Genomic DNA, 26167 nt, shown 5'->3' on the forward strand with positions numbered 1-26167 from the left:
AATTGTCCGTAGCTGACAATGGGATAAGGTATTTAGCACCTGACAAAGCTTCCCACAGGTGCAGGAGATCAGAGCAGCTTAAATGGAGCCCTACATAATACATGACCTTCTCCTATCAGGTGATCATTTGAATCTTGTTCACTCTCCCTGTAACTTTTACAACTGAAGCTGACATAAATCCAGCCTGTCTTGTGCATTAATCTGCCCATTACATCATTTCCATAATGCTTGTTACATTAAGAGACCACGTTCCAAAACATACAGCAAGTCTACAATCCAGCATGTAACATGGGGGGAAACAAGCCAGTCATAACTTACTTAGGTCAAGTTCAGAAATGTTTTAGCATTCTTTCTATTCTGTTCCAGTACACTAGACATGAGTTCCTGTCAGTCATTACATCTACTACAGATGGTGATGTTTAATCAGAAGTACAATTTGCACCCTGTCACTCAGGATTCAGACATGGATGTAAGTAGATGGGCTGCAAATCACACTTTGGAGGGTAAACAAAGTTTTAGTGTAAGATGGCTGAGTCTCCTTAATAAAATCCACACTGATGACTGAAGGGTATATACAGTATTTAAAGTATTATATGAACTTAAATGGTTTTGTTTATTTTATGTATGGGGTGTTTTGTATAGTCCTAATCATTGCAGGTTCCCTTGTTTTGACTTTTTCAGGATCATTTAAGGGAGCTCTCCAGTTTGATGCAGAAATGTAACTTTGACCTTTCCAGGGTTTTTGCTTTACACCCCAGCGTTGCTTACGTACACCGTGCCACCCTACTGTAAAATCCTCTAGTTGTCAGTATCCTGGGAACACCTACTTCTGGACCTGTGTTCTATCAGACTTGGAATGAACTGAACTCTGAAGTATTAATAGGGTCTGATATATCCTTGCTGTATTGTTCATGGTAGAATTTGCAGAAGTGTATTGTTCTGAAGGGAATGGTTGCAGAATGCAAAGTTACTCACTATTAATTTACTAATTTATATTGAGATTATAGTCCATCACAGCATTGAGCTTGGAGTGGTGACTACTTTACAACACACACACACACACAGACCATGGGGAACAAAAGTAGCCCCCCGCCAGAAGGAAGGACAGTGTCAGCACCAATTCAGAGATGATTTGAGGATCTACGGCCGAGTGATGCATAAATAAGATACAGTATTGTTAATAGTTAAGGTTCTTGAATGCATTTTTAAGATTTAACACCTGAGTTTAGTGTCCCTTTAAATGAGCTATAGGAGCAACTCCCAATAGGCCAAAATGAAGTATAGGGGTGGGTGACAAAAGTAATCAAAGGATAATTTACAAAACCAATTTTGCTAGTGCAAAGTAGGTGGGCCAAGATGAGGAGACTGGCATTACCCCCAGAGGCTCTGGAAGCAGAGAAGGCTTATTCTAAAAGGTCATTTCCACATTTTCATGATTACTAGCAATGAGGGAATTTTGGTGCAGGGTGGGCTGGCACACTACATAAATGCTTGAATAAAAGACTACAGAATACACTCAGTTAAAAGGTTTACAAAGCTGCAGTATATTATGTGCCCCTTCTCTAATGTGGTTATTGGGTTTATTCAGTTCTCATAATCAGAACAAAGTATTCAACTTATGAAAGAAACACCCTGCTGAGATTTATTCTTTGCACATGTTTGGCCTCCATTTTTTAGTAAGATTTAAGTTTTGATATATTAAATATAAGGGAGTTAAAAAAAAAAAAAAGCTCTTCATGCTGTAACCTTTGTTGGTATTGTAATAAAATATTCAAAGGCAAAATCATTTTTATTAAGATCAGCTGCTGGAATTTGCTATACGCAAACATGTCACCTACGGTTATGTTTACATATATGACATTTTTATTGGATATGCCTTGTAGTTGTTTGAGAGGGGCAATTCCAGGCAACAGGTGAAATCAATCATTGATCTGCTGAGATTTCTAGGAAGCACTGCAGTTGTGCTAATGTTCGTCTCTCCTTTCAGGGGGGTTTTGAAGAACTGTTGTCCAGAGGAAAGAAGTACATAAAGTACACATAGATCTAAACCCTAACTGTATGACATTTCATTTTCTAATGCACTGTTTGTCATAAACTGATATGATGTGGTTTTTGTTTTTAGAAAACACTGTTTTCAGTGTTTTTACATGCAGACTCAGAGACCGAGTAATACGCAGGCATCATCAGGTGATTGGACACTGGTCAGAATTGTGAGGACATAACCTTACATAACCCCTCCCACTCCCAGGAATTCTCTTCTTTTTTTTTTTTTCTGTGTCCAAATTTGTAGACTCATTGCTGAAGTACTGGTCAGCAGAACCAGCTTGTAAAAAACAACTTGAGAGGATTCCCTGTGAGGGAGGATGTCTCTTTAGAGAAGACCTGAACACCTTTATCAAGAAGGTTATGGTGATAAGGGCACGCTCTTACCCAGCAAATGGAAACCTAAGTTTCTTCCTGGAAAACCTACCTTGTCCTCGGAAAGGAAGAATTGCTTTTTCCCTTTTCAGTTGTCCACCTCCAAGACAAAACCTGGCTCCTAATTCAGGCGCAAGCCCTGGACCCCAAATCCAACCAAACCTGGACCCAAGTCCTCTTTGCAAAAGCGGGGTGATGACTGTTGGACTTTGAGGCTGTTTGGGTTCCAAAGCTTTGGGATATGTGGGTACACTTTGTAGTTTGCCAGGGTTACAAACTGTATTTTTTTCCTAGCCCCTTTCTAGCTTTATGTCATCCAATTCCAACCTGCCCTCTTCCTCCCCCAGTGGAAAGAGGCTTTGCAGAAACTACTGACCTTTAGGAGTTATTGTCCCTGTTCCTTGGGACAAGTTCCAATGGTTTTACTCCAATCTGTTCACGGTTCCCCAAACCAAATGGCGGGTGCTTCCCATCCTGGACCTGAAATCCCTTGATGGGTTTCTGCAGGTTTTCAAATTCTGCATGGAAATTTCATGTTCAGTCATTGCCTCAGGACTGCATACCTGCACCAATGATTCCTAACACTTTGCTTTAGCCTTTCCACAACCCCACAGGTATTCAGAAAGGTGCTAGCTCCTTTTCTTCCTCTATTGCAGTCTCAGGGTGTCCACATCGTGTGATACTTGGACAGTCTCTTGTTAAAGACCTAGTCTGAACAGACACTGTAGGCTGTTGTCCAGAGAAAGATTCTAATGCTGCAGTGTTTTAGGTGGACCCCCAACCTTTAGAAGTCAATGTTTGATCTCACTCACAAGGTCTTCTAGACACAAACCATGTCCAGGTATTTCTTCCCCACCAAAGTCCGTGTCTCTGTGTTCATAAATGTGGGCCTTAGAAGCCAAAGACCAGGCCTTGGTAAGGTTCTGCATGAGGGTCTTGGGTCTGATTGTGGCCTCCCTTGAGGCAGTACTGTTTACTCAGCACTCAGCATTTACTGAGCATTCGATCTGCATGGGACAAACAGGCCTACTCTCTGGATTATCCTATGCATCTATTGGCCATGGGGAGGGACTCCCTGGCCTGGTGGATCTCCGATGTGGTGTCAGGGAAGTCCTTCCTTTCATTGCAACGACAATACTAATGACGTACGCCAGCCTGTTGGGCTGAGGAGGTGTCCTAGGGACCTCAACTGTACAGGGGACATGGTTGAAGCAAAAGCTAGACAGCTCATAGTGATTAAACTAACCCCGCAGCACTGCACATGTCATCTCCAGTGGAGAGGAATGAGAGTTCAGTGAAAACAGCACCAATCAGAAGTCCAGGGCTCAAAGACAAGTGGACTGATCATTGCCTGAGCAGAACTTCAAATCCCACCCTTGAACGCTATTCACATTCCAGGAATAGACAATTGGCAGGTGGACTGCTAACTCAGTTAGCAGTAGTTGGACTGTAGAGAGAATGATCTCTACACCCCAAAGTGTTTTAGGAGAATTGCTGCTACTGGGGAACACCGAACATGGATCTTTTGGGGTCCAAACTCAACAAACTGGACAGGTTTGTATTCTGGTTCAGGGATGAGTGAGCCTTCATAGTGGATGCTCTGGTAACTCAGTGGAATCGGTTCTTTCTGATCTTCACCTTTCCTCCCTTGAAGATACTTCCTCTTCTGCTGTGCAGGATTGAGGTGGAGGGCATCCTAGTGATTCTTGTGGCTCATAACTGGCCCAGAAGAGTGTGGAACGAATCAATGCTTCGGCTTCTGGTGGTTTTCCTGTGGCCACTTTCAGACCACCTGGACCTTCTGTCTCAAGGATCCTTATTCCATCCTGTTAAATGCCTGGTTTTGGAGGGGATAGAGTTCTGTCTGACTCTGTTATTCCTACACTATTGGATGGCTTACTTTGCCTGGTGCAAACAGCGGAAGATTCATCCTGGGCACTACTCCATGGGACAGAGATTGGTCTTTCTCCATGCAAGGTTGGATTAGCGCCTGGCCCTAAGTACTCTCAAGGGACAGATATCTGCCCAGCTATTGGCCTCTCATTACTTGGTAAAGGCGTGTGCACAAGCTACTGCCCCTAAATGCCCTCCATTAACACTCTGCCTGGTCCCTTTATGTCTCCAGTGCACTTGCTTAGAACCAATCATGATTATACCTCTGACAGATCTTACTCAAGGTGGTTTTCCTTGACTTTCCTTGTCTCTGCTAGTAGAGTTGTATTTGCCAGCACTATTGTGCAAGGAGCCATTCCTTGTTCTTCACAATGATAAGGTTGTTTTAGGACCTACTGATTCCTTCTTGCCTAAGGTTGTATCGTTGTTTCACTTTAATAAGACATCGTCCTTCCTTTTTGTCCCGCTCTGAAACATCCTAAGGAGGTTGTCCTCCATTGTTTGGAATTGGTTCAGGCCATCCGAGTATATCCCCTAGCCACGGCTTTGTTCAGACAATCCACTTGTCTTTATGTACTTCCTGACGGACCTCGCATGGGGCTCCCTACGTATTTTACCATTTTCTTTGTGTATTCGACAGGCCATTGTGCATGCCTTGTCTACAGGGTTAGTACTGCACCCTTTCCTACTAGATCGGTCAGTGCCTCTGGGGCTTTTCAGCATCACGCATCTGCTCTGCAGATTTGTAAGGCCTTTGTTCACGTGTTTTCTAAGTTTTAGTAGGTGTATGTTCAGGCCTCTGCTGATGCTAGTTTTGGCGGTAAGGTGCTACAGGTTGCTAACTTAGTTGGGGGTTTCCTCTTTTTCTGTTTTGTGGGCTTGTTGGTGGTTGGTGCTGTATTACTCACTCAGTTCTATTGCTTTTGGACTTCCCAGTGATTTCTAACTCTGCCTGTGTCCCGTACTGTACTATTAACAAAAGGGGATTTTTTTACTTACCAGTAAAATAACTATCTTGGACTACAGTACAGGACTCCGGACAATCCCTTCTAGACATGTGCGATTCGTTTAGTTCCGAATCGAAATTCGGACGGATTTTCGGAAATTCGGACATTCGGATGTTTCCGAATTACAGACATAACGAATGCAAACGAATCCGAATTTCCATTTGCGAAATTCGGTAGCGGTAGTTCGAACGTTCGTTTCGTTTTCGGTTCTTATTCGTTTCGTTCGTTGGAACAAAGTGACATTAGAGAAGGAGAAAAATATGTTTCCCCCTCAAATGTCACTTTGCTGCAAACGAACGAACGAAACGAATAAGAACAGAAAACTAAACGAACGTCCGAATTCCGAATCCGAATTGACTTTCACACCCGAATCCCGAAAAACGAAATAACACAAATCCGAATTTAAAACGAAACAAAACTAAACAAATTTTTTGGCAGTGCACATGTCTAATCCCCTCTATTGCTTGCTTAAAAACTGAAAATTCTTGCAAGTGAGAGGGGTTATATGAGGGTCCTCGCAGCTCTGGCCATTGTCCAGTCACCTGATGATGATGATGATGATGATGATGATGATACCTGCAAATTATCCAGTCATCTCTGAATCTGCCTGTGTCCTGTACTGTACTTCAAGAAACGGATTTCACTGATACATATAAAATCCTATTTTCTACATTTACTCTGTATGCACAATGCATGCGCTAGAATTACCTCTTCTGAGAGCGTTTTGTCATGTTTTTACTACATTGTTCTATTGCTCCAGATTCTTTAGGATATAATAAATGTTTTCAATTTCACTGTTGTCATCTTCTTGTCATTATTAGCATTTCAAAGGAAATGTACACTGAGATAATGGGAGAGGAGACGAGATTCATGGTGAAAATGTTATCTTGGGAAAAGAAGGATCTTGTTAATTAGATCAGCAGAAAAAAACAAAAAGGTTTAGGTATTAAAGCTGAAATCTACTGAGAACTCTAGTCTAGTCAGATTGTTTTAGTGCGATTTCGGTTCTTATTCGTTTCGTTCGTTGGAACAAAGTGACATTAGAGAAGGAGAAAAATATGTTTCCCCCTCAAATGTCACTTTGCTGCAAACGAACGAACGAAACGAATAAGAACAGAAAACTAAACGAACGTCCGAATTCCGAATCCGAATTGACTTTCACACCCGAATCCCGAAAAACGAAATAACACAAATCCGAATTTAAAACGAAACAAAACTAAACAAATTTTTTGGCAGTGCACATGTCTAATCCCCTCTATTGCTTGCTTAAAAACTGAAAATTCTTGCAAGTGAGAGGGGTTATATGAGGGTCCTCGCAGCTCTGGCCATTGTCCAGTCACCTGATGATGATGATGATGATGATGATGATGATACCTGCAAATTATCCAGTCATCTCTGAATCTGCCTGTGTCCTGTACTGTACTTCAAGAAACGGATTTCACTGATACATATAAAATCCTATTTTCTACATTTACTCTGTATGCACAATGCATGCGCTAGAATTACCTCTTCTGAGAGCGTTTTGTCATGTTTTTACTACATTGTTCTATTGCTCCAGATTCTTTAGGATATAATAAATGTTTTCAATTTCACTGTTGTCATCTTCTTGTCATTATTAGCATTTCAAAGGAAATGTACACTGAGATAATGGGAGAGGAGACGAGATTCATGGTGAAAATGTTATCTTGGGAAAAGAAGGATCTTGTTAATTAGATCAGCAGAAAAAAACAAAAAGGTTTAGGTATTAAAGCTGAAATCTACTGAGAACTCTAGTCTAGTCAGATTGTTTTAGTGCGTCTTATGGCAAATTCCTGTATGTGCCTAACAGGTGTATACTGTATGAATCTGTTGCAGAATTATCTCACAAGAATTTTGTTGCAGAATTGTCTCAAAGATGCAACACGGTATTTACCGTATATACTCGAGTATAAGCCGAGTTTTTCAGCCCATTTTTTGTGCTGAAAAGTGCCCCCCTCGGCTTATACTCGAGTCAGCGTCTCGAGCTGGTCAGGTTTCTTCTTACTTACCTCACCGAGCGTCGCGTCACTGCTGCTCCGGTGGGCGGCCCTCCGAGCGGGATTTTCCTTATCGATGCACTGGTAAAAAAAAATGTTAATGATTTGTCACAAAAATAGAGACAGACATGATTTTGTCACGTGTCGGTACTAACAATGAAAGTGTTGCAAGGGTTTCAGGAATTTGGCGCAAGGCTTCTGACTAGCCAAAACGGTTTTGCAACGGCCTTATTAAATCACCTCCATTTTTTAAAAGCAACTAGTGGTAAGTACCTGAATGTGTCTTGATATCAGTTCCATGTACTGCAGCATTGAGACTTTGAGAGGCAGGGCCAGCAGTAAGAGCTAGTTAGGCTCTATAGCAGTGCATATTTTCTGACTGGAAGAGATTTAGCAGAGGAATTACCTATTAGAGTGCTTCTGATCCTTAATTGTCCAATCAACAACCTGGGGCTGTGATTTTGACCAACCAGTGCTGCTGTAGAGAGGCCTAAACTTGGCTGTACTGCTTGGCAGGAGTTCCCAGATGACAAAATTAGCTGTACCAAAGTACAAATCATTTTGCAGACAAACCATTTTGATATTAAAGTATTTCATGTGTGTATTTGCTTACAGTTTAGCTTTAATCTGTACTTCCCACTTGTTCTCAGCAGTGGCAGAAACTAGATGCTATGTATATAAAACTAGGAAATTCCAAGCAAAAGTCATAGTTTTAAGATCTCAATTACATAACCCTATAGCTGCAAGAGTCCTCTAGGCAATATCTCAACCTTCTCCCTCTAAAATCAAGTTGTTCCTATTTACTAATGTGATCAGAATAAATGGCTGCCAACTTTGTGCTTTCAAAGTCACGTCTCCTCCAGCAGTCTGTGACTAAAGTAAAGGAGCAACATTAGAGTAGTATGTCTGATTGCCTCAGAATGCTGACCCTCTTTTTCCCAGTCTGAGTGCTGCAGTACAGTGGACTACAGCAGGCTGAAATGAAGGCAGATTCAACTTCACCTTGGTTGTAGGTAGAAAAGCATTTTAGATTTACATCTTCAGATTCCATATTTGTGAGTTGGTGGCTAATTCTTTCAATTAGGATTTCATTGCTACACTGCAGAGCTTCACTATCTATGCACTTATCTGGATAGGCTAATCCTTGGCGCTGCCTTGGAGGCCATACCTGGACCATGCTGGACTAAAGATTGTGGGGCCTATCTAACCCTTGGGCACTGTGCTCTGCTAGTGGTGCTCCCCAGACATGTAATGTACTTGTTTGTTAGCCACATTGTGCTTTACAAGTCCCAGGCTGTGGTACAGCTTCTTGTGTAACCCAATCCATGAAGACTCGCTTATGTGTATGCTCATGGATGGGGTGAAAATAACCTGAAACCCTGGGCTTTACATGTAGCCCTGTCCCTTGGTATCGTGTTTGTTAGCAGCAAAGTGCTGAGGACTCTTGTCCTATATATAAGGTTTATATTTCTGAGCATGGCAAACTACACTGTATCAGTGCCACCATTGTTTTCCCTGTTCCATCGTTTATGTGGAAAGGGTTAATGCTCTGGAGGAATAAGTACCACCTCACTAAGGCGTATCGAATATGCGCGTTTGTCGCGCGTTTTGTGACGCGTGTTTTTACGTGCTACAAAACGCCCAGGTGTGAACCGGGCCTTAGGGTCCACAGGTACAAACTCGTCCAATTTGGATTTGTGCAAGCAGCATTAAAGAGAAACCGAGGCAATAACCATGTGGCCCTTGCAATTGAAGCAATGGCAGGAAGAACTGCCTCACGCCGGTGGGAAGAGATTGTGTAGAGCACTCTTGACCCTGCAGTTAGGCCCGGTTCACACCTGGGCATTTTGTAACGCGTTTGAACGCTCTGCAAAACGCTCAAACACCGAAATCCCATTATTTCCTATGGGTATGGTTCACACCTGGGCGTATTACAGGCCGTATGAACGCGCTACAAAACGTCCTATGCCCAAAGAAGTACAGGAGCTTCTTTGGGGCGTTTTTGTTGCGCGTTTCCATTTGGGTACAGCCAAGTAGCGTTTGTCGCGCATTTTTTACCGTTAATCGCGGTAAAACGCGTGTCACGAAACGTGCGACAAACACGCATATTCGATACGCCTAGGTGTGAACCCAGCCTACCCAGGCTACCTGGCTGTATCCCAATGGATACGCGTGGCAAATACCCCCCAAAGAAGCTCCTGTACTTCTTTGGGCGTAGGGCGTTTTGCAGCGCGTTCCTACGTGCTGTAAAACGCCCAGGTGGGAACCATGCCCATAGGCAATCATTGGTTTTCACATGTTGAGCGTTTTACAGAGCGTAGGAACGCGCTGTAAAACGCCCAGGTGTGAACCAGGCCTTAGTCTGCTAATATAGCTCCCAATCCTAAACTTACTATATTGGATGTTACTGACACATGTTTAAAGATGAAAAAACCCATCTGGGTTGCCTGAAAAGCCCTTGTACTGTCAAAACCTTTCCAAAACACTCCTTACATCAATCTATTCTGTACGAAGACTAATTTGCTCCTAATAAGCTGTTCTCCCCTACAAAATGTTTTTCTGAGCAATATCTGTTTGAAGAGGCTTTTATGAAAAGTGGGATGTTCCCACCGAGCATCCAGCTATTTCCTGTTTTAAAAACCACTGAATATATCTACTGAGGTTTCCTAATTAGGTTGACAAAAAGCTAGAGATCCTTTCCAAATTTGTATTATCCTTGGCAGGAACCGCTATGCTACCCGACATAGCTGACATGTCAATATGTGAGACTTTAGGGAATGAACTAAGAATATGTCTGAGGAACCCAAAATTATCCTTGCCAATCATTTGGTTATAAAGCGCTTAGAGCTTATGCTTGCTGCATTACACTATTGTGTTGACGGATTAGTGGATATTGTCTGTCTCATTTCCCGTATAAGTCTCCTGTCTGTTAATATGCAGATAACTCTTTGGCTAAAATGCTGAGGTATTAAAACAACAATGCAAAGAAAAAAGAACACACCTGTGCATGCCTTTTGACAAAGAACATCTTTTTGTGCTTCTTTGGATATCTTTTATTAAAGCGGTCACTGATGGAAAGCATACTCTTACCTCAGGATTCGGTTGGAAAGTATTTACATTCAGAGTGTAGACAATTGGCAAGCAGACTACCTCAGCTGGCAATACTTGGACCTGGGAGAAAGGTCTCTTCACCTGGAGGTGTTTCAGGATCTCTATCACAGATGGGGTTGCCGAATCTGGATCTCCTGGCCTCCACATTCAGCAGCTTTGTGTCCTGATTCAGAGATCCTCTGGCGATAGCAGTAGATGATCTGGTGGCTCTGCTGTACATCAGAGCAACCTGATCCATGCCTTTCCACCTCTGAAGCTCCTTCCTTTTCTTCATTACAGGATCAAGATGGAGGGTGTTCCAGTGATTCTCATAGCATCAAAGTGGCCCAGATGGATGTGGTACTTAGATTTCATCAGACTCCTGGTAGACAACTGTGGGCTCTTTCAGATTGAATGGATCTTCTGTCCAAAAGATCAATTTACCTCCCTGCTTCGCAGGCGCATGCTTTGATGACTTGGCCCTTGAACCCCAGGCCTAAAGAGATAGGGAGCCTTTGTGATTCATGATTCCTACGCTCCTGAAAGCTAGGAATTGAACCTCCCTGAAGGTCTACTGTTGCACATGAAAGGCATACTTTGCATGGTGTTAAGCAAAACATTTTCATACCAGCAAATACTTAATAGGAAGATATTGTCTTTTTTGTAAACTGGTCTGGATCAACATTTGGCCCCTTAGTACGGTTAAGGGTCAAATTTCGACCTTTGCCAACCTGTTTCAAAGACAGATTGGCTCTCATTCTTTTGTTACGGCCTGTGTACATGGTGCCTCTCACCAAACTCCATAGGCTCTCAATTTGGGTCTTTCGGCTCTCCAACAACACCTTTTGAACCCATCAGGGATATTCCTCTTTTCCTCTCTCACCTCTTCTAGGCATGTGTCTGAGCTAGCTGACTTGTCTTGTAAAGAACCATTCCAGATCTTGCACAAGGACAAGATTATACTGAGGCCCAGTATCTTCTTTCTTCCTAAAGTAGTTTCTGCTTTTCACCTGTTCACTTTAAAATGACGGTATTGTGCCATATTATTGTAGACTTATAAATACAAATGTGCGAAAGCTGCCAGAAAAGGGTTGGCTAGATTCCAGACTGGAAAGTACACGGGTAGGCGGGAGATGCCAGCTGCAGTGGGCAAGTAGAGAATATCTCACTTCTTTTTCAGAACCCATGATTGGTGTTAGGTGTATGATTCCATAATGGCTGTTGCCTGCTCTGATAGATCAGTGATATGATACATACACCTAGCACATCAACTTTTTAATCCTCCATTTTAAAACGCTGTGCTTGATGTTGTTGCTGTTGTCAGTTTACATGTGACAGTATTAAAGATTAATTCCAGCTAACAGGTGAAATCAGTGAGCTTCTTTTATCAAGTAAACACAGCAACAATGCTAATATCTTGAAAGTTCACCCCATGCATCTTAATCTGAGTTGTGTTCTTCGTCTCTGTCTGCTTCCTGCATCACCAGCTACATTTAAATGGAATCTGATTGGTGGCTGTCAAAATCTTAAAGTGACACTATACTCAGGAGTTAAATCTTAAAAATGCATTCAAGTAGCTTAACTATTAACAATAATGCTACTTATTTGTGTATCATTCGGCTGTAGATCCTCCAATCATCTCTGAATTGGTACTGACACTGTCCTTCCTACTGGAGGGTGGCTACTTTTGTTCCCCATGGTCCCTGTGTGTGTTGTAAAGTAACCACCGCTCCAAGCTCATTCCTGTGATAGATTACAATCTTAATACAAATTAGTAAACTAAATGTGAGATTGTAGTCCATCACGGGAGTGAGCTTGGAGCAGAGGTTACTTTACAACACACACAGGGACCATGGGGATAAAAAGTAGCCACTCTCCAGAAGAAAGGACAGTGTCAGCACCAATTCAGAGATGATTTGAGGATCTACAGCCGAGTGATACACAAATAAAATACATTATTGTTAATATTAAAGGTACTTGAATGTATTTTTACAATTTATCTCCTGAGTTTAGTGTCACTTAAAAAAGGACCTGAACTGTGGAAGCCGTGTTAAAAAAGGCAGGCAGAGGACACAGGACTAGTCACCAGCATGTGACATTAACTGCAGGTGAATCAATCACTGTAATTTGAAACACACGTACTAAGAGGATTTGGCTGCAGTAAATGTTCGGTGAATGTCACATCCACTGCTTTATAAATATACAAGGGCTTGTTAACACCATCTCTAGACCGGTTCTGGACTTATTTCTGCATAAGTATATATGCACATTTTTGACACGTTCTGGTGCATTTTTTGTCTCTTTTTTTAAAAAAATTGGTTTTGCTTGGGTTTAAGTGCATTCTGGTGCGTTTACATTCATTTTTGTGTGTTCTGGCGTGAAAAAAGGCATGCTGCTGTGCTTATTTAAAAGCTCTGGAATGGAACGCAGTGGTGTGAACTAGTTTAATTTAAACTAGGGATGCACTGATATATCGCCCGCCGAAACATATGGGCCGAAAATTGCACTTTTGACATAATGCCGAAAGTGCCATTTTCCTGCCGATACGTCGGCGCATCCGTGCTTTCTTTCCTCCCCGCTGGGCACTGCTCTGTGTCCAAGCAGGGAGGAGATAAAGTGTGATAGCCGGCTGAACACTGCGGGAGGAGAGCGCTGTGAGCGCCCGGCGTCTCTCCTCCCACACCGCTCAGCCGCCTATCACAGATCGGTATGGGGACGGAGACAGGCCACGCTGTCACAGGAGGCTGGGTTCTCCTCCCTGCACCGCTCGATCAGCCTCCTGTGACAGCGTGTCAGAGAGGAGAGCAAGTTACAAACACTCAGTGATCAGTGATCGCTGAGTGTGTGTACATAATTGAGGATATGGTATGCTGACTATATCCTCAATTATGAATGAATGAATGGGAGTGATCTACATCCCCTCCTGTTCATTCATAGTTGTAGTTATAGTAAACATACTATGTACTCATGTTATTAATGAACAGGAACACTCATAAAGGATTCCTGTTCATTGATAACAGGGGACACAGAAAAAGAGATTGAGGACTCTGTGTTCTCAATCTCTTTTTCTATTTTAAAAGACCCCCTGATATTTCCCCAAAGCCCCTAAAAGTAATGTAAAAAATAAAAATATTTAATAAAAAATGAATTAATAAATTAAAAAAAAAGTGAAGTAAAAAAATTAAAATATATAATAAAAAATGAATAAAAATATTAAAAAAAATTAAAAGTTTATAAAAAATTAAATATTTGAAAAAAATTAAAATAAAAAACATTTTCAGTATCGGTTTCGGCCTGGCAATTTTTTTTATTTCTGTTTCGTTTCGGTTTTGAAATTCAATTTCGGTGCACCTCTAATTTAAACCCATTGGAATTACTGTGTGTGTGTGTACTTGGGGCAAATAAAAGTCACACTGGTCTGGAGATGGTGTGAACAAGCTCCCAGAGTGATTCTTGAAGGTGTTTTGTACTCATACTTACATTATGTGTAGTTGAGCCCTGGCAAAGAATAAAGTTCAGAAAAAAGGCGAGATCCAGAAAGAGGCAATGATGTCATGAATTAAATAAAAGTGGAAATAAAAGTTTGCTAGTGGGGCAAATGAAGAATACACAACAAATATGTCTGTGCATTAAAAGAAACAAGAAATAGAATAAGTGTCATGGATAGAGAGACCTATATTTTAATTTCATAACCAAAAATAAATAAAATCTACCAATAAGAAATAAATAAGCATGTTAACAATAAGTAACAATGGAATAAGAAAATGCTAACATTGGCTCGAGACTGTAACCCAAGAAGAGCAGAACGTCAAACAATACCTTTCAATTGTTGAAGATATAAAGCATGAAAATTAAATCCTGAACACTATATGTTATGGAACCTGATTATTCTGGAAGGCATCATATAAAAGCTACTTTGCATAAGATATGACTTTGTATGAAGCTGAACAGTCTATTGATGACACCATGGAAATCGCAGCTCCAAATTATTGTCCAAAATAGATAAAATGTCTGTTCTGCTTGTGCTAGATCACATTCTCAAACAGCTGCATAGAGCACATGATGTTTTCATCCTGCAAAGAGAGAGATTGGAAGAGAAACCTTTTATAAAAGACTTCAAACAGCATCTTCAGTTAATATAAAAAATGTATTCATCAGTTTACATATAATCACTGCATATGGCCCAGCAGTCATCACCCATATCTGCTTTGCCCAACTCCAACCAAAATGTTGTATTCTGTATTGAATAGAGCAGATAAGGGTTATAACCTGTGTTAGCTTTCTGGGGCTTTCTATACCCCAGTTGGGCAGATCTCCCCTCACTTCCTGCCAGGAAAGGAAGTGTATGAAAATTTCTGCAATGGGCACATGCAATTAGAACTTCTTACATTGTTTTTATCGCTCTGTGCCTTCTTGTCTTGCGTGTCAAATTGCAGGATTGTGAACTGAAATTGGATACTGTTTTGTCCAGTGTGAGAATGCATGGATCTCTCCAGCAGCTCAGTAGGTATCCAGTTTCAAGCCATCACAGTCCTGATGCATGTTCTCCCTTAGTTATCCCTGATGAAGGGGTATTTGTATGAGCTCCCGTAATAGAATGGCCATTTCTATACTGGTCCCCTCAACCCTACATTGAAAAAAGATTTATCTGGACTATTAAACGGAGTGTGGCGCTTCAGTTTGCACTCCTGAACTTGGCACCACAAATCAAGCAGACAGACCTCTAGAATGTAGAAGCTGCCTGTCTGTTAGTCAGATTACCTACACTGACTCTTTCGCATCCTACATCATCCAGTTGGACAAACCTTCCGGGTCCAGCACTTTTATTCCACTTCTTGCCTTGGTGACACCCTGCACCCCCCCCCCCCCTGTTTGTTTTTCATGAACAGGAAGTGAGGATAAATCTCCCAAATGGGGTCATGTACAGAAGTAATTTTTAGGGATGCACCAATATATCGGCCACCGAAACATATCGGCCGAAAATGGCACTTTTGGCAAAATGCCGAAAGTTCAATTTTTCTGCCGATATATCGGCGCATTCGTTCTTTATCTCCTCCCCGCTGGGCACTGCTCTGTGTCCCAGCGGGGAGGAGAGAAACTGTCACAGGCGGCCGAGCACTGCAGGAGGAGAGCGCTGGGAGCGGCCGGCGTCTCTCCTCCCTGCACCGCTCAGCCTCCTGTGACATATCAGGAGAGTGGCCATGTGGGCGGAGACAGCCAACGCTTTCACAGGAAGCCGGCCGGTGGTGTGGGGGAGGAGTCAGCTGTCAGATTGAGCTCTCCTCCCCGCACCGCTCGCTCCGCCTCTTGTGACAGCTATCAGGAAGCAGAGTGAGGTACAAACACATACTGTATCCCAATTATGAATGAATAGGAAGTGATCTACATCACTTCCTGTTCATTCATGATTGTGGTTCTAGTAAACATACTATCTCCACAAGTTATGAATGAACAGGAACACTCAGTATAGAGGATTCCTGTTCATTTAGAGGATACAGAAAAAGAGATAAAGGACTTTGTGTTCTCACTCTTTTTTTCTATTTCAAAAGGGAAATATCAGGGGCCTGTTTAGACAGGTTTCGGCCCGGCATTTTTTTACATTTCGGTTTCGTTTTAAATCTTCATTTTGGTGCACCTCTAGTAATTATTGAACAGAATTTACATTTTTGCAACTCATTCAAAAAGTTCACATTTTCTGTAGCTGCAATAATTTCTCGATTTGATCCATGTATCACTTTCTGGAACATGCTCTGAATGTTGTTTCAAAACAGATGTCCCGGAAAATAGTTAACTGATACTGTTGAATTACATGCGTTTGAACTCTCCAACTTGCTAAAGGATTTGCAAATGTAACTTTATTTTAAACAGTCCTGCCCCACTGCATTGCCAGAGTGCTGGCTCCACTGTTTTCTGGAGCACCTTTACAGCATCCTGTGCCACGAGGCTGCTCATTGGACAATTAATCAGTATAATCACCTCTGTCCAATAGGTAGGCTGCTCACACAGGAAACTGGAGAGCTGAATCAGGTTCCAGGCGAAGCAGCAAAGGTGAGTAAATCAAAAGACTGGCTGAACAGAAATTCAATTCCTCTGGCCGGTAAAATACACACATAGGGATATCCAACAAAACCACATAAAGCTTTTCTCAGATGCTTTGATAAATGGGGCCCATAATTCCCGCTGTGTTTTAATCACAATGTCATGTTAGTAAACCCTCCAACACATTACATTTCAGTGATGTGTGGAAAGAAAGCAGACTAGTAAGCAACAGTGAGTCAGTTTTGAAGTTCTTTTAAAGGAATTTTTTCCAAGAAAATCATGACCACGTCTAATTACATGTCAGAGAACGTATTTCTTTTTCTTATATGGTCACTAGAAAATGAAGTTTGGGGTATGAGATCTCACAGCTTGCTTATGCTTTGAAGCACAGTGTACTGTAACCCGGGGTCTCAGCAAGTTAACTTTGTGTTTGATGTTTAATAAGCTCGCACAGACACTCACACACTTTATTGATATTGAAGTCACGATCCAATTCTGAAAACTGCGGCTTTTTCTATTGCACTTCATTAAATATGAGAAATTTCCGCTGATGTTTTGCCATTTAGCATACTTTATTCATCACAATCAACCCACATTGTTTTAAGTATTCTGAATTATTTCTCTTTAAATCGACCATTTGAAATGGGTAGCTGAAAGTATTTTCTATGTTTAGACTGTAAATGAACCGATTCATTCTGAATTATGTTGCAGACTTGTTCATTGCTAAGTTACCAGCACATTACCAAGCCAATAGTCACCTTCCCGAACCCTCAGACCAAAGATTCCTTTACAGTAATGTTTTTTATGTGGACCTTTTTATTACAGGATGGGACAGACCATGACGTTGTTAACTAACATTTTTTGTCAGAGGATAACTGCCCACTGACAATGATCATGTGCTGGGAACCCACCATGCCATATGTCATTCGCAGACTTAACGGTGACAGTAGTTTTTATAGGTAGTCCAGCTATAATAGTTTTATTTTAGATACTTACTTTTTGGCAGCTTTCTATGAATTCATCTATAGTAACTACTCCATCTTTATTTATATCCATTTTCTGAAAAATGAACATAGATTAATCAAGTAAATTATGAATAAAGCCAATAAAGGGTTCTAAGAAATGTATACTTCCTTCCTTACCTTCCCCCGTTTCCTCCCTTCTTTCCTACGATATCCCCCCTCCATCTTTCCTGTCTCTTTCTTTTGTACTTTTTTTTCTCCATTTTTTGCTTTTTTTCTTTCTCTCCTTCATTCTTTCTTTTTCTCTCTCTTCCTTCTTTATATCTCTCTATTCGTATCCTTCTTATTTTTATCATTCTTTTCTTCCTCTTTCTCTGCCTTTCTTATTCTTTCTCTCTTCCGCTTTGTCTACTTTGCCTTATTTCCCTTTTTTTCCCTTTATTGCCCCTCTTTTTTGACCATTGTTTCTTCTGCTATCTCGTCCTTCTTTTCTCTCTCTTTCTTACCCTTCCTTTTTTCTTTTTTTTCTGATTCATTCTAACTCTGTCTTTCTTACCCATTCTACCTCTTTTTTTTGGCCTTCCTTTCTTCTCCTTTCTCACCCGTCCCATCTCTCCTTTTTTCATCCTTCCTTTTTCCCTTTTTCTTACCCTTTATATCTCCTCTGTTTCTTATCCTTTCTTTCCTCCACTTTCTCACCACTCTTATCTGCTCTTTTTCTCATCCTTCCTTTCTCACTCTTTCTACCTCCTCTTTTTCTTGCCCTCCCTTTCTTAACTTTTTTCACCCTTCCTAACTCTATTGGTTCTTGCCCTTCCTTTCTCGCCCTTGCTTTCTCCACTTTCTTGCCCTTCCATCTCTTCTTTCCTGCCCTTCAATTATTCTTCACTTTCCTTTCTTTCCTACCTATTCTCCTCACCCAAAGTGCTCAGTTATCCATTGCAGACATAACCTCTTCACTGTAGTATCAGTATTATACTGTGTGTTAGTCATTTTAGGAATAACCTTACCTGGAAGAAATTCTCCACGTGTTGTTTTGGCGCATCGTCCCTTACAAGGGGATAAGTACATTTGCCCATCATGTCATAAATTGCCTTCATGATGTCAAGCATTTCCTGTTAATACACAAGTTATTTGACTTTGTTCACATTCTTCAATCATGATATGCCTCAGCTCAGAAGATGCAGTGTTTTTCTTATTGTAGAGATAGCAACACATCAGATTTTAGTTTTTATGGTTGCTGCCATAAATTTAAAAATTACCTTATTTTTTCCTTAAAATGGTACATTTTGTCAGTTTAAACATTGGGTATGTTTTCTATTTTCTATTATGACTAAAATATGGATTTATGAGATTTATAAATCATTGCATTCTGTTTTACTGCAGATTTTACAACTTTTGTGGAATTGGGGTTGTACAACTAAAGGCTCCTGTATGACAGTCTGAACAAGTACCAAATCTATAAGATGCACAAACCTCATAAATGAAACAAAAAATGTCCTTTACCTTCCCTGACTGAACCAAATCGTACTTCATTTGTGTCTCTTAGTGGGAGGGTTTCAGCAACAGAAATAGTGCTTTCAATCCAGTGGGCCTGTGATGATTGACATGGCCATGCTACATGCTTGTGAATCAGCAGTGACAATGCTGATAGACATGGCCCCTGCAACTTTTTTCATTCCACAGTAGTGTGCACTGGCACAGACTACATGAAAGTGGCAACTCATGAGCAGTGCACCATCATCACCACTTCATCACATAAATTTGCATTTGGTGAACTTCACTGGCAAGAACAAAAGGTATTTGTGGGACTTCATAGGGGGACTAAGAGAAAACTCTGCGAGGAGCAAGGAGCACATATTTGTTGTATACTTTTCTTTTCTCATAGTTATCTGTTTTATTCCGTTTACAAGCTGTGACCTCCTCTCCAAAACTTCATCCTTTATACCTTAAAATTCTCTAACAAGTGGTACTGCAGCTGTAAACTGCAGATCTCCCTCCCTGGAAACAAGGGGTCCATGGGTGGAGGACCTCTCTGTACAGAAGTAGTACTCCTAGTTTACATGTAAACTGGTTAAGAAAATTGCTTATGACTGCAGGTAGAAATATTATAAAGATATAACAGACCAAAAGGGATCAAATAAGAGAAGGGTTCCATACACTTTAATGTTGGATGGCCCAATGCAGCAATTCCTGGATGAATAAAATAAGGCCCTAAGGAGGTATGCTGTATTAACCACCTCCCGTCCGCCGAACGGGAGTCTTCTGGATGTGGGTGGGAAAACGGCAGAATTCTAAACAGCCAGCGATGGCCATTTACATACAAGCGGTCCGGCACCTGTAAAGACACCCGATCGCTTGTATGCTGCATCGCTTGTATGCTGCCGGGGCGGCAGGGCGCAGAGGGGCACCAGCGGTGCCCTTGTGGGGAAGTTGCCGAGATCACATGTAAACAGTGTGCAGCATCCTCCCCTCCCCCCTGCACTTAATAGAAACTGGAGAAAAGCTGATGAAGCAGATCTGTGCTTCATCAGCTGCTTCTCTAGGGACCCCTGATGTCTCCATAAAGGGGACCTGTCACTGTAATTTGATATAACAAAGGGGGATTCTTATCCCCATATGTGATAACAATAAAGTTAAGAGTAAAACAAAACAAATTGGTCACAAAATAAATAAAATTTACACACAAACAAAACCCCACAAAAATGTTTTAAAGTCCCCCACCCCCACATAGATGCGCAAAAATGTGTTAGGTGCGTCTACACGCAAAACCGACAATTGCGCCAATTACACCGCACTTGTTACATATCACCGCAAACGTCGCAGTGACAGCAATAATTCTAGGGCCATCAATCACTGATAACACTAAACTGATGAGCGGTAAAATCTTTCAAAGCCCCGTTCACATTGAGCGATTTATCGCTGTAATTCCCGCAATATTGTGGCAAATTACCGCGTGATATCGTGCTCCAATGCATTTCAATGGGGCAAAGGGTCCTGCTGTCGCGGGTCGTGTGTCGCTACAGTAGGATCCTTTTTGGAGCGGATTTAGCCACGATTCAAGCTTGCTCAATGCAAGCTTGAACGAGATATCACGCGGCAAATCTCGCGATATCGCGCTGCAAATCTCGCGATATCGCGCAATATGCAAATCGCGCGACAAACGCGCGATTTGCATATCGCGCAGTGGGAACGGGGCCTAAAGCGTCACTTATGGCCAATTTTGGGTATGGTAGTTTTTTGCGGTTTTGCGGGTGTGCACAATTTTAAGGCTTCACATGTTTGGTGTCTATTTACCTGACGTGACCCCGTCTTTTATATTTTACCAAACAATTGGGTAATAATAAATTTTTCCTAATAGGGTTGCACAGATACGAAGTACAGTACACGGTACAAGAACAAGTACCGATACTTTTGAGCTCCAAGACTACACTAGAGAAAAATTCAAAAATTAGGAGGCAGCTGTCATTTGTAAGGAGCACACGGAGCTCCTGAGATTTGTACATCTCTGTTTTAATGTACGATTTTGTTTTTATAAATATAAATAAAGGGATGCACAAATACCAGGTTTGCGAGTACGAGTACTGGTACTTGCCGAGTACTTACAAGTACGAGTACTGATACATTTTTGTTTATTGTTTATTGTTTTTCTAAAACAATACAGATTAATGATTTCAGGACAGTGGTGGAGCGCCAGAGCCAGGTCCCAGCTGCAACCGCTGCAACCCTGGTAGTTCTCATGAAAATGCCAAGTATCTGCACTAGTACTCGAAAAGTATCTGGACATCCCTATTTCCTAACATAATAAAGGGAAAACTGTTTTTTTTTTTTCTTCTCTGTACTTTTTTTGTTATATAGTAAAAAATAAATACCCCAGTGGTGATTAAATACCACCAGAAGAAAGCTCTGTCCCCACAAAATGGTATACAATTCATTTCAGTACAGTGTTGCATGACGGAATAAATGTCAGTCAAAGTACCGCAGCGCTGAATACTGAAAAATGGCCTGGCCAGGAAGGGGGTGTAACCACCGCAGTCAACAAGTGGTTAAATGTATTTATTTCTGACTTAAATAGATCTTTAACCACCAAATGTTCCATGTTTATTAGAACAGAATGCTGCAGCTAATTAATTGTAGTTGAGGATTGGAACAATTTTATTTTTCTTCTTACAGTCAATCAATAAAACATAGACATAATGGTGCTTACCTCTTTAGTTATATAGCCATCTTTATTGATGTCATATAAATTAAAAGCCCAGTTAAGCTTTTCTTGTACTGTCCCTCGTAGCAGTGTAGAGAGACCCATTATAAAGTCCTGCATGAAAGAAGGAACGTTAGAGTTATGGTATGTTAAGCAAATCATATTACTGACCAGTGGCTCAAAGGCCTTTTAAGTACCTTTCATGCAGTGGGGAAAGTTGGAGGTTAGTAGTCACTGGAGCACACTCACTAGCAGGGAGGAACTCCAGGCAGAAATGTTATTAACCCTTGCAGTGGGGCTACCCCATGGCACTGGAAGGGTTAACTGCTAATTTTTTTCCTAGGGTAAAAAAAAAAAAGTTATACTTACATGATCCTCGGAGCCTGCAACGATCCCTCCAGCCTCTCTACTCCTCCCCTGCAAGGATGGTATGTCTCACAGCGTCCTCACGTCCTGTATCTGTATTAGACATGATGACTTTAGGATTCCTAGGTGGCTGCAGTGGGGGGAAATGCCCCAGGGATTGGTGAAAGAGCCAGACGGTTCAGAGGATCAGGTGAGTATAACTTTTTTCTTTTTACCCTAGGCAAAAAGAAGCACTTAACCCTTAAGGTGCCCATACACTGCACGATTCTCGTACGAGAATCGCGGGAAATCCCGCGATCGTATGAGAATCGTGCAGTGTATGGAAGGCGTTCGACCGTTTCTACTGTACGGTCGCACGTCTTCCGTCACGCGCACACAGCCCGTTTGCAGTCATCGTAAGCCCGCCCCTCATTGCAGTCATCATAAGCCCGCCCCCCATGGGGGTGGGCTTGCGATGATCGTGAGTATGATCTGCCTGTCCAAGATGGGCAGATCGTACGTTTGGCCACCTTTAGAGTGCGGGGGTAGCCCCACTGTAAGGGTGAATACAATTTCTGCCCACAGTTCTCCTTTAAACATTGATTAACAAGCTCTATTGTTCTACAATTTACTTTTCCTGGACTAGGAAAATGACTGTGTAATTGAGTAATGGTGCAGATTGCTTCTTTGTGCATCTCAAACAACAGCATAAGGATTGTGTTCATTAGGACACACAACATCCAAGTTGCATCAATGTTATAATAATGCCTGAGTATAGATGTATACAGTTCACTATGAGATGTTTTATAATAATCAATCCTGCTAAGTACTGCAATTTAGGCTTAAAGTGACATTAAAGGATATATTTTTTTCCCTCCCCCCATGTTAATGTCACCACTTACCTTAAATGATGTCTCTTAATCCGATCTTCTTCTTCTTTCCTGATGTTTTCATCTGTCCCTCCAGCGGTGCGGCGGCTCTCCGATCCAGCGCTGACTCCTCTCTGCTCGCTGGCACTTCTGATCCCACGGTGTCTGCATGCGGGTGGGATCAGAAGTGCTCCCGGCCGAGAATCCGAACTGCGCCTGCGCTCGCCACAAGATGCTTTGGATGCGGGAGCGCGCAAGCAAACATAAGGTAAGTTTAAACCGCTGTTAAAGAGTTCTTTTTTTTTTTTAAACTGTTTGCCTATATCTACTGCTTGATAGCAGTAGATATAGGCAAAGTAACGGGAGGGTTTAGAACCCATTTAAAGCAACCCTGTCACTATAGTTCCAATATTATGTGAAGCCATAACTTCTAAAAAAACAAAACAGTAAATATTAGCCTTTCCTGCTGCCCATGATGCTGAACATCGCTCCGCTTCTGAGTTATCTTTTTTTTTAAAGAATATTTATTTATTTTCGTTCAGTTGATTTCACATCTTACATCAAAATATAAACAATATTTTATACATATACTGTATAACCCTTACAGCATAATTTTCCTCTCCATTCTTAACAATGGTTTACCTCTATATATCATACATTAAAATAACATATCCCTCCTTCCTCCCCCATACCCAGGGAAGAAAAAAAAAAAACAAACTCTTACCATTGTGGACCTAGACTTTCAATTTTACATCTTTTTTTATAGACTCTAAATGTTCAATATATTCCCTCCGAGGTCTCCACCTTTCTACAAACCCCATATATCTATCATTTAAGCGGGCTGTGAGCTCCTCCATATGCATGGTATTATTCAATTCCAGTACCCACTCGCGCACCTGGGGTATATTTGATGTCCACCAATAGCACGGGATTATCGCCCTTGCTGCTGCCAATATATGGCACAGTAGTCCTTTTTTTTAACTCTGTTAACTCTTTTTTTTAACTCTTTTTTAACTCTGTTACTCTGGGTTCACACCTAGGCATATCGAATATGTGCGTTTGTCACGCGTTTTTACCGTGATTCACGGTAAAAAAAACGTGCGACAAACGCGTGTTTCCGACGGCTACCTGGCTGTATCCCAATTGATACGCGCGGCAAATACGCCCCAAAGAAGCTCCTGTACTTCTTTGGGCGTAGGGCATTTTGCAGCGCGTTCCTACGCGCTGTAACACGCCCAGGTGGGAACCATGCCCATAGGCAATCATTGGTTTTCACATGTTGAGCGTTTTACAGAGCGTAGGAATGCGCTGTAAAACGCCCAGTTGTGAACCAGGCCTAACACCACCTCAGGAGTCTCCGGCAAGCTCAGCCCTCTCAACTGACGCCCTATCTCAAAGATTAATCTCCAGTATTGACTTAGCTGTTGATATGACCACCATATATGTACCACCTGAGTTATCTGCTTAAAGTGCAACTGAAACAAAAACTATTTTGTTTTCTTTTGGATAGAGTAGAGATAGATTATAATGCCTGTCAGGTTTTTATTGCCGTCTGTGTGCCCAATAAAAAGATTCATCCCTCTATTTTTCCTGCTGGCCATTATCACTGAAAGGGAAAGAAAATCCCAAATTTTGGGTTGTCATGAAAACAGGAATAGATTGGAAATCTTCCAATGGGGACACTAGTTCTGGTGACCCAGCTGGCCACCAATGATTTTCCCTCTATTTGGAATGATTTCCTCTCACTTTCTTTTGGGGCTATTGAACAGGAAGTGAAGGTAAATCTACCCAAAAAAAGCTGACAGGGCTTATATCCCTCCTTTACTCAATTCAAGCCTAAAAAAGTTTTGGCTTCAGTTCTACTTTAAGTCAGCACTGAAATCAACACTTTTTGCATGAAGGAGGAATCAGTGAATGCTGTGAGAGACCCAGGAAATCAAAACTCCAGAGAGAGCAAATTTCAGCACCAGATTATGAAGGATCCAAGTGGCGTTTAGTGGTGCAGACAGCAGGAATGATGAGTATGAAGTGTTTTACAGGTTCGGCCTCATGAATATAAAAATCATGAATATAATGACAGGCTATCTTTCAGGAAGCTACTACACATATATTTACTTAAAGTAGCATTAAGGCCTGAGCGGTTTTTACCTTAATGCATTCTCCAGTACCTTTTTCTCCTCCAGTCTCCCCCACACTTACCTGTCAGCACAGTGTCACCGCCGCTGGTCCTGAATAGGGATGTGCTCGATGTTCGAGTCGAGCATGAGTTTGCCTCGAACATTGGCAGTTCGTGTGTTCGGCGAACACACAAACTGTCGGGGCGTTCGGCGGTCTATTCACCCTCCGAGCTCCCCTCAAGGCACTGTGCACCGCTCAGTGCCTTGTGAGCCTCGATTGGCTAAAGCCTTGCACCTGACCACATTTGCCCAATCAGGGCACAGTACTCTGCCAAAGCCATGATTGGGTAAAGTCATGATGGCTCCCAATCATGTCATCGCTAGCTCCGCCCAATTGTTTATATGTTGCCGGCATCTGTCAAAATGCCATTCTGCAGCGGGAGTTCGTCGTGAGTGGACGGATCGGCTGGCGTTGCTTTTTTATTATTATTTCAATTTTTTTTGTTTTCTTTTTTATGTTGTCGTGGACAACGCTGGATGTCGTGATTGACTCTGGATTACGTCGATGGGTCCATTTTTTGGGGTCTTTTTTTAAAAGTCTGGCTTTTAAAAAAAACTTTTATTTAACCCTTTAGTGAATGGGTAGGGGTACAAGACCATTGATACATGGAAAAAAAACTTCTCAGGGTAGTACCCAAATGCCCATGCACCTTTTTATGGCCAATAAATTGCATTTAAGGCTTCAAAATGGGGACAATTGATTTTCAAAATTCTAGCCCCATAGACTTGCATTGAGTTCAAGTTCGAATTAAATTTGTTTTCATGTTTTAAAGTTTGAATTCGAACCGAACACAGGGGTGTTTGGCCCATCACTAGTCCTGAAGCGATCCTCCATTCCCCATTCTTCCTGGTTGCGGGGGAGGATACTGAATGCAGAGGAGCCATAGGCTCCTTCTGCCCTCAATCAACCTGTTGGGAGGGGAGTGGCCTGCTGCAGGGCTGTGTTTGTCTATGGACGCACACAGCCATTGCGGGGACGAGCACACACGGGTGCTTCCATAGCAACTGCTTAGCTGATGGAGCATCCGTGCAGGGGGCGGAGGGATGAGCGCTGCAGGGACCCACAGGAAGACAAGGAATTCAACTTTTTTAAAGGAGAAAAGCAGATTTAGTTAAAGGTAGGCCTCCTAGGTGGAACCAAAAATAAATGA

General features: G+C 41.8%; 1 protein-coding gene across 6 annotated transcripts in view; it reads right to left on the reverse strand.

Moving 5' to 3' along the window:
- Positions 1 to 14161: 14161 nt before the first annotated feature.
- KCNIP4 (potassium voltage-gated channel interacting protein 4) overlaps positions 14162 to 26167 on the reverse strand; it is a 478128-nt gene continuing 466122 nt past the window's right edge. For all 6 annotated transcript variants that reach the window (XM_018561754.1, XM_018561750.1, XM_018561753.1 and 3 more), the window contains 4 exons: positions 21632 to 21739; positions 18435 to 18539; positions 17459 to 17521; positions 14162 to 14496 (listed from right to left, as the gene is read on the reverse strand). In XM_018561754.1, coding sequence (XP_018417256.1) covers positions 14449 to 14496; positions 17459 to 17521; positions 18435 to 18539; positions 21632 to 21739 — 324 coding nt within the window. In that variant the 3' untranslated portion in view covers positions 14162 to 14448. The remainder of the gene's footprint in view (positions 14497 to 17458; positions 17522 to 18434; positions 18540 to 21631; positions 21740 to 26167) is intronic.

The sequence above is a fragment of the Nanorana parkeri genome, unplaced genomic scaffold (assembly GCF_000935625.1).
Source record: "Nanorana parkeri isolate BGI_ZX_2015 unplaced genomic scaffold, ASM93562v1 scaffold543, whole genome shotgun sequence".
Taxonomy (NCBI): Eukaryota; Metazoa; Chordata; class Amphibia; order Anura; family Dicroglossidae; genus Nanorana; species Nanorana parkeri.